General features: G+C 42.9%; 1 protein-coding gene across 4 annotated transcripts in view; it reads left to right on the top strand.

Moving 5' to 3' along the window:
* Nucleotides 1–18,362, top strand: part of MYO5A (myosin VA) — a 222,693-nt gene that overhangs the window by 75,304 nt on the left and 129,027 nt on the right. For all 4 annotated transcript variants that reach the window (XM_024232523.3, XM_054531491.2, XM_024232521.3 and 1 more), the window contains exon 2: nucleotides 17,834–17,944. In XM_024232523.3, the coding sequence (XP_024088291.2) occupies nucleotides 17,834–17,944 (111 nt within the window). The remainder of the gene's footprint in view (nucleotides 1–17,833; nucleotides 17,945–18,362) is intronic.

Raw genomic sequence — 18,362 nt, 5'->3', positions numbered from 1 at the left:
ACCCCTCTTGAACACCAATAATTCTTAGGTTTAGTCTTTTAGGGTAGTTTTCAATATCTCCTTGGCAGAGCTTCATTCCTTTTTATTCTTTTTTGTTTCTCCTATGGCTATTTTTTTTTTTTTTACATGGAGTCTCACTTTGTTGCTCAGGCTGGAGTACAGTGGCGCAATCTTGGCTCACTGCAACCTCCGCCTCCTGGGTACAAGTGATTCTTCTGCCTCAGCCTCCTGAGTAGCTGGGATTACAGGAGTGCACCACCATGCCTGGCTCTAGTAAATGATCTGAGTGCTGCCCATCCTGAATGAGGATGGTCCCAAAGGGAATAACCCGTCAGTGTGGAAAGCCTGGCTAGGGATTTGGGCACAGGGGAATTATGGAATATACCTCCTACAGTATGATACTGCTGAACTCTGATTTGGAGTCTCCTCTGAGTTTCAGAGCAGAGTTTCCAGAGCCCAGGATGATGGTCCTGTATCCTCTCTTTGTTTCTGGCTGTCCTCAGGGGTATTTCACCCTTCAGGCACTCGTGATGCTTCCTGTGGGTTGAGGCAAAGATAGGTCTTCTGTCAGGTAACCCAAGATGGCAGGGAAGTTGCACCTTGATCTCACTTTTTCCAGTGTAGAAACTCAGTCAGGGGGAAATTTTCCTTGCACTTGGTGCCAGACAGATTTGGTGGAGCTGCATCATTATTATAGGAGTCTGATTATCTTGCCATCTGCTCAGAGTTTTTTTTTATACTTCTCTGTGGCCCTGGGAACTGTCTCATTCTCATTTTAATTCTGGGATATTGCTGGTGATAATCTTGGCATTATATTTTTGTTTTTGGTTTTCAATGGGGCGGGGGGGGGGTGAAACCAGCTTGCTTCTGTACCATTTTGGAGAAGAATCTGCCTATATTTACTCAATTCTGACATACACGTTATTTTTTATAGTAGGAATGCATCTTATTGATAGTGTCTTAGATTTAATGAAATATGACATACATTTATTCAGTAAGTAATTACTGGGCATCTGTTATAGATCAGACACTATGTTGGGCTGTGGGCATCAGTTTGAGTAAAACAGATATCTTCCTATCTTCATGGTTTTCATAGTGAAGAAAAAGTACAGGGTTATCTGAGAAAATGTAACAGTGGAGCTTAATTTAGATAGACACGTCAGGGAAGGTCTTTCCAAGTAACAGATATTAAAGCTTAAGATGTGAAGTATAAGGAGGAGTCAGTCAGAAAACAAGTGAACTAGGGATTCCAGGCCAAGAAAAAGCAAGAGAGAAAATCTTGAGGCTTGATCTAGCATGGATTGTTTAAGCAGTTAAAGGACAGGTAGTGCAGATGGCCCTTGGTGGGGTGAAGAGAGGGGCTAAGCAGTGAGGTAGTAGGGAATGTCATGAGATGGGGTTGGTTCTTCGAACCTTCTGAGGGCAAGTGCCAAACAATGCAGGGCTCAAAGGGGTTATGTGAATGTTTTAGCCAAAGTTATTAAAGGGTTTTAAGCAAGGATGAGACATCATTTTTCCATTTTTCATCCTGTTTTTCCATTTCAAAAACATCACTCTGGATGCTGAATAGAGAGTTGGGGGAGGAAAGCTTGATAGAGAACTATTTCTAGCATTAGAGTGAATATTGGCTAGGATTTGGTGGTGGCTGTAGAGATGGAGAGAAGGGGACAAAATTTAGTTATAATATTGCAGATAAGACTTAGTGATGGATTTGTTATAGGAGTGAAGGAGAGGGCAGTCCTCAGTATCAGTTTTTTTCCCAAGAGCAACTAACTATCTGGGTAGAGGTGCCTGTCTGAGATGGGGATGCTGCAGGAAGGACATATTTAAAAAGAGGTAGGAGAAGAGTTCTGTTTTGGACTTGTTGAATTTAAGATGTCTACGAGACATCTAAACAGAGATTTTAGGAAGTAATGTGGATCTAGGGGTCTGGAGTTCAGTAGAAAAGTCTAGGTAGAGATAGAAATTTGGGAAAAATTGGCATTTAAATTCCTGAGAATGGGTGGGATACAATGTAAATGTAAAAATAATAAGACCCAGGAGGTGAAGGTTGCAGTGAGCCATGATCACACCACTGCAATCCAGCCTGGGCGACAGAGTGAGACCATGTCTCAAAAAAAAAAAAAAAAAAACAAAAAAAAAACAACAACACAGTAGTGCAAGCTAATCATAAGAATAATATTAACATGGGCTAGGTGTGGTGACTTATGTCTATAATCCCAGCACTCTGGGAGGCCGAGATGGGAGGATCACTTGAGCCAAGGAGTTCACGACCAGCCTGGGTGACAGTGAGACCTTGTCTCTACATTTTTTTATTTTTATTTTTTGAGACAAGTTCTCACTCTGTCATCCAGGCTGGAGTACAGTGGCACAATCTTGGCTCTTGCAGCCTCCACCTCTTGAGTTCAAGTGATTCTCCCACCTCAGCCTACCAAGTAGCTGGGACTATAGGCGTGCACCACCATGCCCAACTAATTTTTGTATTTTTTTGGTAGAGATGGGGTTTCACTGTGTTGGCCAGGCTGGTCTCGAACTCCTGACCTCAAGGGATCTGCCCACCTCAGCCTCCTAAAGTGCTGGGGTTATAGGCGTGATCCACTGCTCCCAGCCCCATCTCTAATTTTTTTTTTTTTAAAGAATATTATTAATGAGAATAGCTCACACATCAACTGCCTTCTACGTACTAAGCGCTGTTCTGAGTACTTCACATATATAACTGATTTAATCTTCATGATACCCCTATGTGGTAGGTATTATTACCCTCATTGTAGACAATACATAGGAAAGCCACAGGGCTAGTAAACCCAGAAAGTCTTATACTGAACTATTATTATTATTATTTTTGAGATGGGTCTTGTTATGTTGCCAAGGCTGGTCTCAAACTCCTGAGCTCAAGTGATCCTCCCACCTACGCCTCTCAAGTACCAGAGTTTACAGGTGTGCGCATCACCGTGCCCTGCTCTAAAGCATAAAAGTTGGCTCTGCCCCCCACGGCTACTCTCAGGGGCTGGGATTGAGTGCCTTTGGCTTTTCCAGGCACATGGTGTAAGCTGTCACTGTCTTTACCATTCTGTGGTCTGGAGGACAGTAGCCGTCTTCTCACAGCTCAACTAGGCAGTGCCCCAACCCCACATTTCCCTCCCACATTGCCCTACTAGAGGTTCTCCATGAGGGCTCTGCCTCTGCAGCAGGCTTCTGTGTGGACTTCCAGGCTTTTCCATACATCTTCTTAAATCTAGCCAGATTGATTCTCTTGAACACTTTGCTGCTTAGAAATTTCTTCCACCAGATACTTTAAATCATCTCTCTCAAGTTCAAAGTTCCACAGATCCCTAGAGCAAGGGCAGAATGCCATCAGTCTCTTTCCTAAAGCATAGCATGAGTGACCTTTACCCCAGTTCCCAATAAGTTCCTCATTTCCATCTGAGACCCTCTCAGCCTCGCCTTCACTGTCCATATTCCTATCAGCATTTTGGTCATAACCATTCAATAGGTCTCTAGGAAGTTCCAAACTTTCCCTCATCTTCCTGTCTTCTGAGCCCTCCAAACTGTTTCAACCTCTGCCCATTACCCAGGTCCAAAGCCACTTCCACATTTTCAGGTATCTTTATAGCAATGCCCCACACCTCATTACCAGTTTTCTATATTAGTTCGTTCTTGCATTGCTATAAAGAAATACCTGGGACTGGGAATTTATAAAGAAAAGAGGCTTAATTGCCTCATGGTTCTGCAGGATGTACAGAAACCATGGCTGGGGAGGCCTCAGGAAGCTTCCACTCATGGTGGAAGGCAAAAGGGGAGTGGACATATCACATGGCAAGGATTGGGGAGAGAGAAAGCAAGAGAGAGAGCGAGAGTGTGAGTGAGTGATAACGATCTTGTGAGAACTCACTATCATGAAGACAGCACCAAGCCATGAGGGAGCCACCCCCATGATCCAAACGCCTTCCACCAGGCCCTACCTCCAGCATTAGGGATTATAATTTAACATAAGATTGGGTGAGGACCAGTACCCAAACCATATCATTCCTCCCCTGACTCCTTCCAAATCTCATATCCTTCTCACATTGCAAAATACAATCACACCTTCCTGACAGTCCCCCAAAGCCTTGACTCATTCTACTATTAACTCAGAAATCCAAATCCAAAGTTCTTATCTGAGACTTTTCTCCTTCCACCTCTGAGCCCATAAAATCAAAACAAGTTGACTACTGCCAAGATACCATGGGGTATGGACATTTCTCCCATTCCAAAAGGGAGAAATTGGCCAAAAGAAAGGGGCTACAGGCAAGTTTGAAACCTAGCAGGGCAGTCATTAAATCTTAAAGATCCAAAATAATCCTGTTTGACTACACGTCCCATCCAGGGCACACTGACGGGAAGAGTGGGTTCCCAAGGCCTTGGGCAGCTCTTTGTCTGTGGCTTTGTAGGGTTCGGCCCCTAGGGCTGTTCTTATGGGTTGGAGTTGAATGCCTGTGGCTTTTCTAGGCTGAAGGTGCAAGGTGCCAGTGGATTTACAATTCTGGGATCGGGAGGATGGTGGCCCCCTTCTCACAGCTCCACTAGGCAATGCCCCCTTGCAACTCTGTGTAGGGCCTCCAACCCCACATTTCCCCTTGGCACTGCCCTAGTAGAGGTTCTCTATGAGGGCTTTGCCTCTGCAGGAGGCTTTTGCCTCGGCACCCAGGCTTTCTCATACATCCTCTGAAATCTAAGAGGAAGCTGCCAAACATTCTTCACTTTTTATTCTGTACACCTACAGGCTTAACACCACATGGAATCTGCTAAGCCTTATGGCTTGCATTCTTCAAAGTGGCAGCTCGAGCTGTACCCCGGCTTTTTTGACCCTTGGCTGGAGCTGAAGCTGAAGTGGCTACGATGCAGGAAGCAGAGCTCTGAGGCTGTGCAGGGTAGTGGGGCCCTAGGCCTGGCCCTCTACATTATAATGTCCTCCTAGGCCTCTGGGCCTGTGATGGGAGGGGCTGCTGGGAAGGTCTCCGAAATGCCTTCAAGGACTTTTCCCCATTGACTTGGCTATTAGCACTTATCTCTCTTTTAGTTATGCAAATTTCTCTAGCAAATGGTTGCTGCTCCAAGGCCTGCTTGAATTTCTCTCTTGAAAAAGCTATCTCTGCCACATGGCCAGCCTGCAAATTTTCCAAATTTTTATGCTCTGCTTCCTGCTTAAATATATATTCCAACTTTAAGTTGCTTCTTTGCTCCTGTACCTGAGTGTAGGCTGTTCGAAGCAGTCGGGCCACATCTTGAATGCTTTTCTGCCTTGAAATTTCTTCTGCCAGATACCTTAAATCACCACTCTGAAGTTCAGTTCCACAGATCCCCTAGGGCAGGGGCCACAGTGCAATCAAGTTCTTTGCTAAGGCATAACACACGTGACCTTTGCTCCAGTTCCAATAAGTTCCACATTTCCATCTGAGACCTTCTCAGCCTGGCCTTCACTGTCTGGATCACTATCAGCATTTTGGTCACAACCACTTAACCAGTCTCTAAGAATTCCAAACTTTCTTTCTTCTTCCTGTCTTCTTCTGAGCCTTCCATATGCTTCCAACCTCTGCTGTTACCTAGTTCCAAAGTTGCTTCTACATTTTCAGTTATCTGTATGTGAGGCAATCCCTCACTCCCAGTACCAATTTTTTGTGTTAGTTCATTCTTGCATTGCTATAAAGAAAGACCTGAGACTGGGTAAGTTATAAGAAAAGGGGTTTAATTGGCTTACGGTTCTGCAGGCTGTACATGAAGCATGGCGGCATCTGCTTCTAGGGAGGCCTCAGGGAGCTTTCACAGTGGAAAGCAAGACAGGAGCAGACACATCACATAGCAAAAAGCAGGAGCAAGAGACAGAGAAGGTGGGCGGAGGTTGCAACACATTTTAAAATGCCCAGATCTCAGGAGAACTCACTATCACAAAGACAGTACCAAGCCATGAGGGATCTGCCCACATGATTCAAATACCTCCCACCAGGCCTCACCTCCAGCATTGGGGATTACATTTCAACATGAGATTTGGGCAGGGACAAATATCCAAACTGTGTCATTTCCCAAGTTAGCAAAAGACCTAGAAGTGTTGATTCTCAAAGCTGGGGAGCAACACAAAGGGAGCTGCCTGTTATAAGCGGGAGGGAAATACATACCGGCACCTGCCTATTATTTCCCAGGTACTGTTTTGGCACCTTATCCATATTGTCTCATATAATGTATGTGTTGTTTGATGTTTAATTCCATGATTCCTTAAATCTTACCATGTTAAGACATTTTAGTTAAAATTTAAAAAATTACCCATGACTTCTTTCATCACTACATCATTTATCAGGGTGATAGATAGTCTATGTGGGAGGAAGACCCCTATATTAAAGAGGCCTGTACGTATTTAACATGACTTCCATGTAATACTTTTTTCTACATTGAGAACAAGTGTTGAAAATGATAGGAAAGTGTGAGTTGTTTTGCTTAGTTGAGCAACTTTGGTCCCAATCAGGAGAAAGTGATTCAATGAGATTGTGTTTTTCTTATTCTTCCTTATACAACCTAATCATTTTGAAATCAGAGATCTTTCTAGGTTTGAATTCTGCTTCTGCCATTTATTAGCTGAGTGACTTTGTGGCAAGTTATCTAACTTCTCTCAAGTGTTTTGTTGAATAAGGAACTTCTTTAATAATAATTATAAAGCATATTATGAGATTAAGTAAAGTTACGACTTTTCTTTATCCTAATCAAAGCCTTGTGATGAATACAACCTATATGGTTCCTTTCCTTGTTGGTGATTCTGTTTTACCTTTGATTATTTTAATTATTTAGAATTTTGTGGTTTAAAATACCACCAGCTAATTATAGATGGAAATACTAATTTTTCTTGATATGCATATTAACACTGTTCTTAAGAAGTGAGATCTAGTTCTGAAAATAATCTTTACACGAATGTTAAATAACTACAGTGTCTAAAAATACTCATTCCAAAGCTCTGTCATCTCACATAAAATTTTAGAAAAATAAGAATATTTAATTTTTGCTACTTAATGGTGACAAAGCATATCCATCAATTTGCAAGTTCTTGTTTTCTTCCTAAATTTAAAATGATAATTTCAACCTCTGGTGGGAGCTGACTTGAACTTGATTTTCCTTTTTTTTTTGGAGACAGAGTCTTGCTCTGTTGCCCAGGCTGGAGTGTAGTGGCACAATCTCGGCTCACTGCAACCTCCGCCTCTCAGGTTCAAGCAATTCTTGTGCCTCAGCCCCCCGAGTAGCTGGGACTGTGCAGGTGCGTGTCACCACTCCCAGTTAATTTTTTGTATTTTAGTAGAGACAGGGTTTCACCATGTTGCCCAGGCTGGTCTCGAACTCCTGAGCTCAGGCAATCCACCTGTCTCGGCCTCCCAAAGTGTGATTTACTTTTTTTTTTTTTTTGAGATGGAGTCTTGCCCTGTTGCCCAGGCTAAAGTGCAGTGGCGCAATCTCAGCTCACTGCAACCTCTGCTTCCCTGGTTCAAACAGTTCTGCCTCAGCCTCCTGAATAGCTAGGATTACAGGCGCCCACCACCACGCCCATCTAATTTTTGTTTTTTTATTAGAGACAGGGTTTCTCCATGTTGGCCAGACTGGTCTCGAACTCCTAACCTCGTGATCTACCCGCCTCAGCCTCCCAAAGTGAAGCGTGATTTACTTTTAAACCAGGTACATTTCATAGTATATGCAAGGTAACTTGCAGAGTCAGCAAAAAATAAAACTTTTAAGTCAACCCTATGATTTTGTTCATTTATAGAAGTTCATGAACCTGAGCTCATTCATTAAAATTTTAGTCTTCAGCATCCTCAGATTGTTTTTTTGCTGTTATTGACTAACCTCATTTTTGGTAGAGCCTTCATTCTTTTGTCAGAGCTCATTGGAACACTGCAGGATGGATGGCAAGCTGATTGGCATGGCTTTGACATGTTGTCTTAGATGAGACATTCTTAAGTTTCACCAGATGACATGGGCCAGTTTAATAGCTATTTTCATTATGATACCAAGAGCAATTTGGGGGTGGAGGAGGGGAATTCCTTCATAATAAAATCTACTGTTTTGGCCAGGCATGGTGGCTCACGCCTGTAATCCCAGCACTTTGGGAGGCCAAGGCAGGCGGATCACAAGGTCAGGAGATCAAGACCGTCCTGGCTAACACGGTGAAACCCTTTCTTTACTAAAAATACAAAAAATTAGCCAGGCTTGGTGGCATGCACTTGTATTGTAGTCCCAGCTACTTGGGAGGCTGAGGGAAGAGAATCGCTTGAACCCGGGAGGTGGAGGTTGCAGTGAGCTGAGATCGTGCCACTGCACTCCAGCCTGGGCAACAGAGCAAGACCCTATCTCAAAACAACAACAACAACAAAAAAAACCTGTTTTAACAATGGGTGGGCATAGTGGAGTAAAAAGAATGTATGGCTCCTAGAGTAGACTTGGAACTTCATCTCTATCATGTTTAAGGTTTAAGCCTCAATAGCTGTTAAAATGGGTTAGTACTGGGGTTAGTTATTGTGATTATTTGAATGAAATTATACATGTAAAATACCTGGGCCTCTACTGGCACACAAAATGTGCTCAATAAATGTTAGCTCTGGTTCCTTATAAGCCTTTGCTGAGTCCTGTCAAGCAGAGTTGGTTGTCATTCAGCTCCTCGGCAGCATTTCTGTGACCTGCGGTGAGGTACAGGACACTTCTGCTCTCACTTCTCGACTCTACCCAGAATGCACCATGTGTTCAGCACTCCACACCCCTTTTTTCTCTTACCCCCATTTTACTGTGACCCCTTGCCCTGATCTAGACCCTTTGGCTTTCCTTTCTTCCCATCTGTCCCCCTCCTTGCTGCTCCAGGAGATGGCTGGTGGAGGTGGTGGCGCCAGCATTTCTTTTCCTTCTGAGGAAGGAATTTGTGGTAGGGTTTGGGTGGGTACTGAATCTCTGTTTTGGAGGTTTGGGGTAGCTTCCACTCTAAACACATGAACATGAAGGGAAGAGTTGTGGGTTTGTCGGGGGTGGGAGGAGAGAAAAGGATTTCTCATTACTTCTCTGCTCCCCACATGCCTAGCTCTTTTTCCTTCTGTCACACAAATATTTCTTACATAACTGTCTAATGCATCATGCATCTTTCTCTGTTTCTGGAAATTACAGAGCCTTTCAGAAGATTTTGGGAGTGTTTGGTAAGACTGATAATTCTTTTTGTCCACCCTCTTGGAAGCTAAGAACACTCATATAACAAAAGTTTTTTGAAAAATTATTACGGGCAGTCCCTGCTGAATAGACAAAGTTGAAAAAGATACAGCTCTCCTTGCAAGGAGCTCACAGTCTTTAGAGATAGGCACCCAAAGTCATCATTTAGTGGGATAAGGATTCTAGCAGAAGATTGTATAAGGTAATAGAGATGTTGAGAATGGAGGGCCAAATGAGGAGAAGTCAGGAAAAGCCTCTTAGAGGAGGTGGCACTTGAACACAGAATTGAGGAATAAATAGGAGCTTGCTGCTGAAGAGGGAAGAGATTGTGTTTCAGATGGAGGAAACAGCTACAGCCAAAGGCTTACAAGTGTGAAACAGCATGGCTTGTTCAGGGTATAGCAAACCCATAGTTTTCTGTGACTGGAGAATAGAAGTGGCAAGTGAAAATTGGTGGGGAGGGGGATGAAATGTTTAAGAATATATTCCATCAAGGGGCTTCAATAGCGTAAGTAATGTTCTACTTATGAACCTAAGTGGTGGGCATATGGAAGTTCATTACATCATTCTTTTCATTCAACAAATTATTTACGTATACACACACACACCCAGACACACACATCCTCTTGTATGACATATTTCATAACAAATTTAAAAAATACAAAATATACCATTACTAAGGGGGGCAATTTTCTAGATTTCCTAGTTTCTTTAATAATTTTTGTTTCCTTTTTTCTGGGGAGCTCATCATGTGCTTTTAGAATAGTAGTTCCTGAATTTTTTATACCAAAAACATGCTCTAAGGGCTATATGAATTACTTAGTAATCATATGGAACATCCACATTAATGTCAGATTTCAGAGGAGGGGGTATTGGTGACGTTTCAGGATTTCTTTCCTGCTTTAGTTCAAAGCCCAGAGGAGCACTTAGTTTTTATAATATGCTTGTTTGAATTGTGACATAAAGCACTCATTTTTGCAAACATTCACAATAGGCTATCGAAAGTGAGCCATGGCCGATTCTGAATTGCCAAGCTGCTCATGATTTAATACAGAAGCTAATAAAGATGTGCACATGTGCTATAAAGCAAATAATGTATATGGGAGTTGGGGGAGAAGAGAGAAGATCATATGGGTCAAATTCTTTGGGTTTTGAGGGCTGGTCAGTTTACTCTGTTAGTGCTGTTAGTCTTGTTCCCAAAGTGTCTGGGGCATCAGAAGCAACTGCTTTTGGTGCCCACACCCTCAGTGTTCCTTGACAGACAAAACGCAAGTTAGTAAAACTTCCAGTGAGTCATCTGCATCAATCAAGGGCCTCTTCGGTGTTGTCATCGTGGTAAGATACCAAAAGAAAGATGACTGGTGGGCCAGGTGCGGTGACTCATGCCTTTAATCCTAGCACTTTGGGAGGCCGAGGTGGGCAGATCACCTGAGGTCAGGGGTTCAAGACCAGCCTGGCCAACATGGCGAAGCCCCATCTCTACTAATAATATAAAAATTAGCCAGGTGTTGTGTTGCATGCCTGTAATCCCGGCTACTCGGGAGGCTGAGGCAGGAGAATCGCTTGAACCTGGGAGGCAGAGGCAGCAGTGAGCAGAGACTGCGCCACTGCACTCCAGCCTGGGCAACAGAGCGAGACTCCATCTCAAAAAAAAAAAAAAAGAAAAAGAAAAAAGATGACTGGTGCCTCTTTAAACATGCAAGGCTGGGTGTAACCCCCAAGAAGGTGCAAGGGCAGTGCTGGGTGAGCCAACACTGTTTGGTGCCCCTCTCTGGCATGTTCCAGTGCCAGCATGTCCCTTGAACCTGCCTTTCTAGTGCTCTTCTTTTAGACTCTGTCAAAATTACCTCATTGCTGCCAGGCAGGCCTCATTAAATTGTATTGTGGAAGGACAGATGTCTTTTATTTTCCTTGCAAGCTATTATGCAGGTTAAATCTGTGCTAGCATTATTTTCTCAGATTTTAGCTATTATAAAATTTAGTCCATCTTCATTTTATTCTCATTCTGATTTTTTATCAAGTGGTTCATTTGAATTGTCACAAATCTTTGATGTGTGTTTACATTTTATGTAGTTTAGGTTTATTTTCTCATTTCTCCCTCCCTAGGTTTTTTCTTTAATCACAATACCTCAAATCTCAGGCTCTTCTTTTTCCTTCTCCTACCAGTTTCTACATCATTATTTACTTTTTCTTTACCTACTACTTCATGAATCTCTCTTCTTTAAGCCTCTGATTCATGCCCCATCTCAACCCTGCTTGGTGGCCTCAAACTCTGGTATGGCTTCATGGAAAATTCTGAGCTAAGCCTGTGGAATGTTGCCAATTTTTCTCATCTCTTTTCCTTGCCTTGCCTTATCTCAGTCTTAAATAAAATCAACATATATGTGCTGCCCACAAACTATGGGCCAGGAACTTGGCTGACCTCAAAGGGGATTCAAAGATGGCTTTGAAAGAGTATATAGTCTGGTATGGAAGGTAGGTAGATTCATAAATAACTAAAATAAGGTTTCAGGTAGCATAAGTGAGATGTTTGAGAGACTCTCACAAGATAATGAGGGACTAGATCTAGATGAGTGTGAGTGGAGAAGAGGAAATGGGGATCACTGAAAGAGAGCCTAACCCTTTGTTAGCTAATCATGACAGAATCCAGCTACATGACAGTGTTACCAGGTTGTCCTTGCTCCCAGAGCTCCCAAGATGGTGGCGGGCCGCTTCCAAAATGGCGGCGGGCCACTTCCAAGATGGTAGCAAGCCTCATGTTCTCTGACCTGGGGTTCTTGGCCTCACAGATTCCAAGGAATGGAATCTTGGGCCATGCAATGAGTGTTATAGCTCTATTAGAAGCCGTGGGTCACGGAAGAGAACCGTGGAACCCAGTGACTGACTAGTGTTCAGCTCGATTAGGACGAACCCGGGCACTTAGCCATGCAGGAACAATGGCAAGCCTTTAGCCCTATTGGGAGCAACAGTGGGCGCCTAGCTGGATCAGGAGTATAGCAGACACCCTGCTGGATCCGGAGGGGTGGAAGTCAGCCACAGGTCTGCGACGGTGGCAAACAGCAGTGGTGGACGGCGAGCGAAAGCTCAACTCAAGCCGTAACAAACACAGACCAAAAGAAAGTGCAGTTGCAAGATTTAATAGAGTGAAGACAGAGCTCCCATACAAAGGGAGGGGACCTAAAGAGGGTAGCTGTTGCCAGCTGGAATGCCTGGATTTGTATCCCAATCATTGTCCCTCCCGCTGTGCTCTTAGGCAATAGATGATTAGCTATTTCTTTACCTCCTGTTTTTGCCTAATTAGCATTTTAGTGAGCTCTCTGATGGCTCGGGTGTGAGCTACGTTGCAAGCCCCATGTTTAAAGGTGGATGCGGTCACCTTCCCAGCTAGGCTTAGGGATTCTTAGTCGGCCTAGGAAATCCAGCTAGTCCTGTCTCTCAACAGGGGCCTTCCCTTGCCTTGCTAGGGCTGTGTCCAGTTTGATTCACTTTGGCCAGGGTTATCGTTTTCTAACTGCTTCTTTTTCACCAGGAGGGCCTTCTGCACACTAAGTGGGCAGTGTCTATCCTTGTTTCTGATTCCTGCCTGACTCACACTGTGTCCCATTTCTGGGTTTCTCATGCATTCCAGTGGCCTTGTCTTCTTGCCTGCCTTCCCCCAGTCTTCTCACCGGATGTGACTGGACAAGTTTAGTTCTATTCCTGCCATGTGTATTTGCGTGGCGGCCTAGGGGAAGAGTGGGAGGCAGGGTTGGAAGTGATGAAAGCAGTAGTAAGTGGCATGACAGGTTGAGATTTCCCTGTTTCAGCATCTAAGGTATATATCCTCAAACTGACCCCCTTCTGGCGTAGTTGTTTCTGCAGAGTCACTGATCTCATTGGTTAAGATGGAAAAGAACCACAGAAAGGCAATGGTAATAATAGAATGGTTTCTGACCTATTTCTCCTTGGATGCTTTCCCCAGAGGTAAAGCTAAGATAAAGAGGAAATTGGTTATCAGGGTGGTGTTCAGTGTTTAAATATCTTGCTTTTGGTGAATGTGAGGGCCTTATCCTCCCACTGCTTATCTGTAAGTGTTGTTAACATCTAGCCCTTGGAAATCTAGTCTTTGGCAAAGTATCTACTTTTTGCAAAATACTTGTGGAAATCTGAGCTGGAGCTCCCTACTAACACAGAGAATGAAGGCACTTTCTAGATTTAAAGTCTCCTCATGTTTAGGCACTGGTCAGTTATGCTTTTACAAACTCACTTGGACACATTTTCCTTTTTTGTGTTTTCATCAGTCAAGGTAATAGGTCATTTCATGATTCTGAATATCTCTCTCTCTCTTTTTTTTTTTTTTTTTTTTTTGAGATGGAGTCTTGCTCTGTTGCCCAGGCTGGAGTGCAGTGACGTGATCTTAGCTCACTGCAACCTCCACCTCCTGGGCTCAAGTAATCCTCCCACCTCAGCCTCCTGAGTAGCTGCGATTACAGGCACGAACCACCATACCTGGCTAATTTTTGTATTTTTAGTAGAGGCGGGGTTTCACCATGTTGGTCAGGCTGGTCTCCAACTCCTGAGCTCAAGTGATCCACCTGCCTCAGCCTCCCAAAGAGCTGGGATTACAGGCATGAGCCACCGTGCCCAGCCTGACTCTTAATCTCTTTATATATCTTTTCTGGAACCAGTAATGCCTTCCAGAGAAAACTACAAAAATGCTGTCTTTGTAAAGTAAGCTTCAGAGTGGGAGCAGTCAGTACATAGAAATATTTATTGCATGAGTAAGGCTTTAGTGATATGTACAGATATTACTCAGTTTATGGACTGTGTCCCTGGGAAAAAAGTTGTAAAACAAATTTCAGTAACATGTTTGATATATGACATTAGAAATCACTTCCTATGGGAAAAACAGTAACAACCCCACCCTGTACTTATATATTGGTTTATACTTTTCATGAAGTTTCTATGTGTGTAAGCCTTTGCAATAAACTAGAAGACTGTTGTTGTCATCCTCATTTTATTGTTGTCTGAAATAAAGGCCAAGGCCCATCTGGTAGCTCTGGGACTAGAACCCATAGTCTAGTTCCATACTCTTTCCTCTGCAAACTGTTTAGATTAAAAGTTTGTATGTGTTGGTAATAATAAGAGAAAATTAAAGCAATTGAGCGAGCTTTTAATCATGCTACTTATATTCAATTTAAAGAGATGCCTTTTATTCTGATCTTCTTTCCATAAGTTCTTGCTAAGCACCAGCTCAGTGTCAGGTACTGTTCTAAGTACTGCCTGCAGTGTTGAACAACACAGACACAGAACTTATGTTCTAATGAAGGAAGAGAGACAGTAAATAAGTAAACAAACAAGAACATAACAGCAAGTGATTTCAGATAGTGAATAAGAGTGCTGAAGAATATAAAATAGAGAATGGTAATAGTAGTTTGGGTTGATTTCCGCTAGAAAGATCTGGGAAGGCCTCTCCGAAGAGGTTTACATTTGAGCTATCATGTAAGTGAGAAGGACATAAGCAGATCTGGGAGAAGTACGTTATAGAGGGCTTAACAAGAGCCAGGGTCTAGAGACAGGAGCAAACAAAACTGTGTTCCTGAAGAACTAAAATAAGATCTGCATGGCTCCGGCTTAGAGGTTGGCAGGGGAAGGAAAGGACAGGTCATGAAGGCCCTTGTAGACCACGGTAAGGGATTTGTATGTTAACTATGATGGCCAGGCCAGGTGTGGTGGCTCACGCCGTAATCCCAGCACTTTGGGAGGCCAAAGTGGGAGGATCACTCTCTCAGGCTAGGAGTTTGAGACCAGCCTGGCCAACATGGCAAAACCCCGTCTCTACTAAAAATACAACAACAACAAAAAAGTAGCCGGGTGTGGTGGCGGGCACCTGTAATCCCAGCTACTTGGGAGGCTGAGGCAGGAGAATCGCTTGAACCCCGGAAGCGGAGGCTGCAGTGAGCCGAGATCATGCCATTGCACTCCAGCCTGGGCAACAAGAGCAAAACTCTGTGTCAGAAAAACAGAAAACAAAAAAACTGTGATGGCTATTTGTCCTACTGTTTTCTTGTTAAAATGTCCTTTATTTTATAAAACGATGGTGATATTAGATAGTAAATTGGTATTTATGTTGCCTCTGCTGAGTGTGAGGGCCTTAGTCTCTACTTGTCTGTAAGTGCTGCCAATAATTAATGGTTTTATAATCTTACTTGTCAAGACTAAAAGTTAGTTAATAACCTTATATCAGTCCCCAAACTTTAAAAAAAAAAAATTTACCAGCCATGAAATCTGGTAGTTTGGAAACTATGGCAATATACCACAGCAGCTTCCCAATAGGAAGGCTTGAAAATATTTGTCAGTAAAGAGGTTAACACAGGCTGGGCACGGTGGCTCATGCCTGTAATCCCAGCACCTTGAGAGGCCAAGGCGGGTGGATCATGAGGTCAGGAGATCGAGACCATCCTGGCTAACATGGTGAAACCCTGTCTCTACTAAAAATATAAAAAAATTAGCCGGGTGTGGTGGCACGTGCCTATAGTCCCAGCTACTTGGGAGGCTGAGGCAGGAGAATCGCTTGAACCCAGGAGGCGGAGGTTGCAGTGAGCCGAGATCACGCCACTGCACTCCAGCCTGGGTGACAGAGTGACAGAGTGAGACTCCGTCTCAAAAAAAAAAAAAAAAAAAAAAAAAAAAAGAGGTTAACATAATATCCAGGACAGTGGCATGGCATGCTGAAATGTTTTTCTTAATTTAAATTATCTTGAATCTCAGATCTACCTGTACTTTCATTCACCCACTTTCTTTTCGCTTTCTCCTATCTGTAAGTTCATCACTGGGTCATATAAATTTCTCTTGTACTTGGGAATGACCTTGTTACAAGCTTCCAGAACTTTGTGCCCAGTACTTAGAATAGTCATTACATTATCACAGTTCCTTGGGAAGTTGCCCCATATTTAACATACTCAAATCCAAATGCTCCTTCTCAAAGCTCCAAGTAAATTAGTACCCTGATCATTGTTAAAAATGAAATCTAGAGGTGAATTTACATGAAATGAGGATACAGATACAGGCCAGAGACCGGGTTCAGTCTGGCCCACGCCAGCCATGATTGGTTGTGTCATGTCTTTCCCCTGCTGGCTGAATCTAGGATTCCTGTTTTCATATGTGATTTGTTCATGAAAATGGGCATTTAGGTTTAGTGTATGCATGTTTTAAAGGGAAATTTCTTCCCAGAGAGTCCAAGCACATAAAACACTTCAATGTGGTATTTGAAAGATTTATGCATGTTAGTATATTTTGTTCTTTTTCTTCAAAATTGACCACATAATCTTCTGGCTTATGTCCAGGGAGTGTCTAGTTGAGGCAAAATATTTGCTGCTTTAGGAATCCCTGATGATTACCATGCCTTTTTCATGATGTTGAGGCTACAGGAGCTAAGCTTATTAGTGACTGGCTGTGCCATTTTTACCATTTCCCACTCATCTTTATAAAATAATGAAGGCAAAATGCTGAACAAAAGTGTTTCTTCAATTTTTAAAAATTTGTTATTTTTATTCTCGTCTTCTCCCTACTGTGATGGCTCCTGAAGGATGTCCGAGAAATCACTAAGGCTTTGCGGAGCACAGGATGCAAACCACAATAAAAAGATCCAGATTGTGGGCCAGGCACGGTGGCTCATGCCTGTAATCCCAGCACTTTGGGAGGCTGAGGTGGGTGGGTCACGAGGTCAGGAGTTCGAGACCAGCCTGGCCAACATGGTGAAACTCCGTCTCTACTAAAAATACAAAAATTAGCTGGGCACAGTGGCGCATGCCTGTAGTCCCAGCTACTCGTAAGGCTGAGGCAGGAGAATCACTTGAACCCGGGAGGCAGAGGTAGCAGTGAGCCGAGATCATGCCGCTGCACTCCATCCAGCCTGGGCAACAGAGCGAGACTGTATCTCAAAAAAAAAAAAAAAAAAAAAAAAAAAAAAAGAAATCCAAATTGTAAACCCAGCCATAAAAAGATGGCTGTGCTGTTGAAACTGGCACAACACCATAGCTTCAAAAATAGATCTTATGTGTACATTTTAATCTAAAATTATACTTTCAGGTGGCATTTACTGTGTAAAGCAAAGTCAAACTTTGATCATAACTGTTTTTTCAGAACACACTTTTTATATAATTTGGGAGTGGTGGTGCTATGAGGGCTAAAATATTTTTTGTTTACTAATTTAACAAGTAAATTTCAGCTGGACGTGGTGGCTCACACCTGTAATCCCAGCACTTTGGGAGGCTGAGGTGGGTGGATTACCTGAGGTCAGGAGTTTGGAGACCAGCTTGGCCAATATGGCGAAACTCCGTCTTTATTAAAAATAAAAAAATTAGCTGAGTGTGGTGACAGGCGCCTGTAATTCCAGCTACTCAGGAGGCTGAGGCAGGAGAATTGCTTGAACCCAGGAGGCGGAGGTTGCTGTGAGCTGAGATCGGGCCACTGCACTCTAGCCTGGACAACAAGAGCTTAACTCTGTCTCAAAAAAAAAAAAAGTGAATTTCATGTTGGCCAAGATTTCTTTTTTCATAAATTGTTTAATTATAAATAGTTATCATATGTTTATATATTATTGTAAAATAATTGATTTGCCAGTTTAAATTTTTTTCTTTTTGTCTTCTAGTTTGCCAGGGTTTGGATACCTGATCCAGAGGAAGTCTGGAAGTCAGCAGAGCTGCTCAAAGATTATAAGCCAGGAGATAAAGTCCTCCTGCTTCACCTCGAGGAAGGAAAGGTGAGATCTCACTTTCATTTTTGTCATTGGCATAAAGTGAAGGTAGTTCAAAAGTGTAAATTTACTGTGAAGTAAACTCCCAATGGAAGTTAAATTTTGAACTTACCTAGAATTTTTACTTACTAAATTGGTAAAAATGGCAAACTCAGTTTTCTATCCTGATAGCGTTTTTAATGGCATAGATTAGTGAAAATAGCAGATACTTTAAAAAGCTTCTATTTTGGCCTGTGAATTTATTATGATTATCAGGTTTAGATTCACATCTAATCCTAAAACTCTTGCATTTAACTGGTGTGCTATGGGGAGTGCTTGTAATGCTTTTAAAAAGAGGCATGGTGCCAGGTCTTAGAGGAGACTCATTGGTGGCAGCATGGAGAGCAAAAATGAGGGGAAGATACTAGTTGGGACGAAGGCGGGG

Source organism: Pongo abelii, chromosome 16 (genome assembly GCF_028885655.2).
Source record: "Pongo abelii isolate AG06213 chromosome 16, NHGRI_mPonAbe1-v2.0_pri, whole genome shotgun sequence".
NCBI lineage: Eukaryota > Metazoa > Chordata > Mammalia > Primates > Hominidae > Pongo > Pongo abelii.
This window is presented reverse-complemented; position numbering and strand designations above follow the sequence as displayed.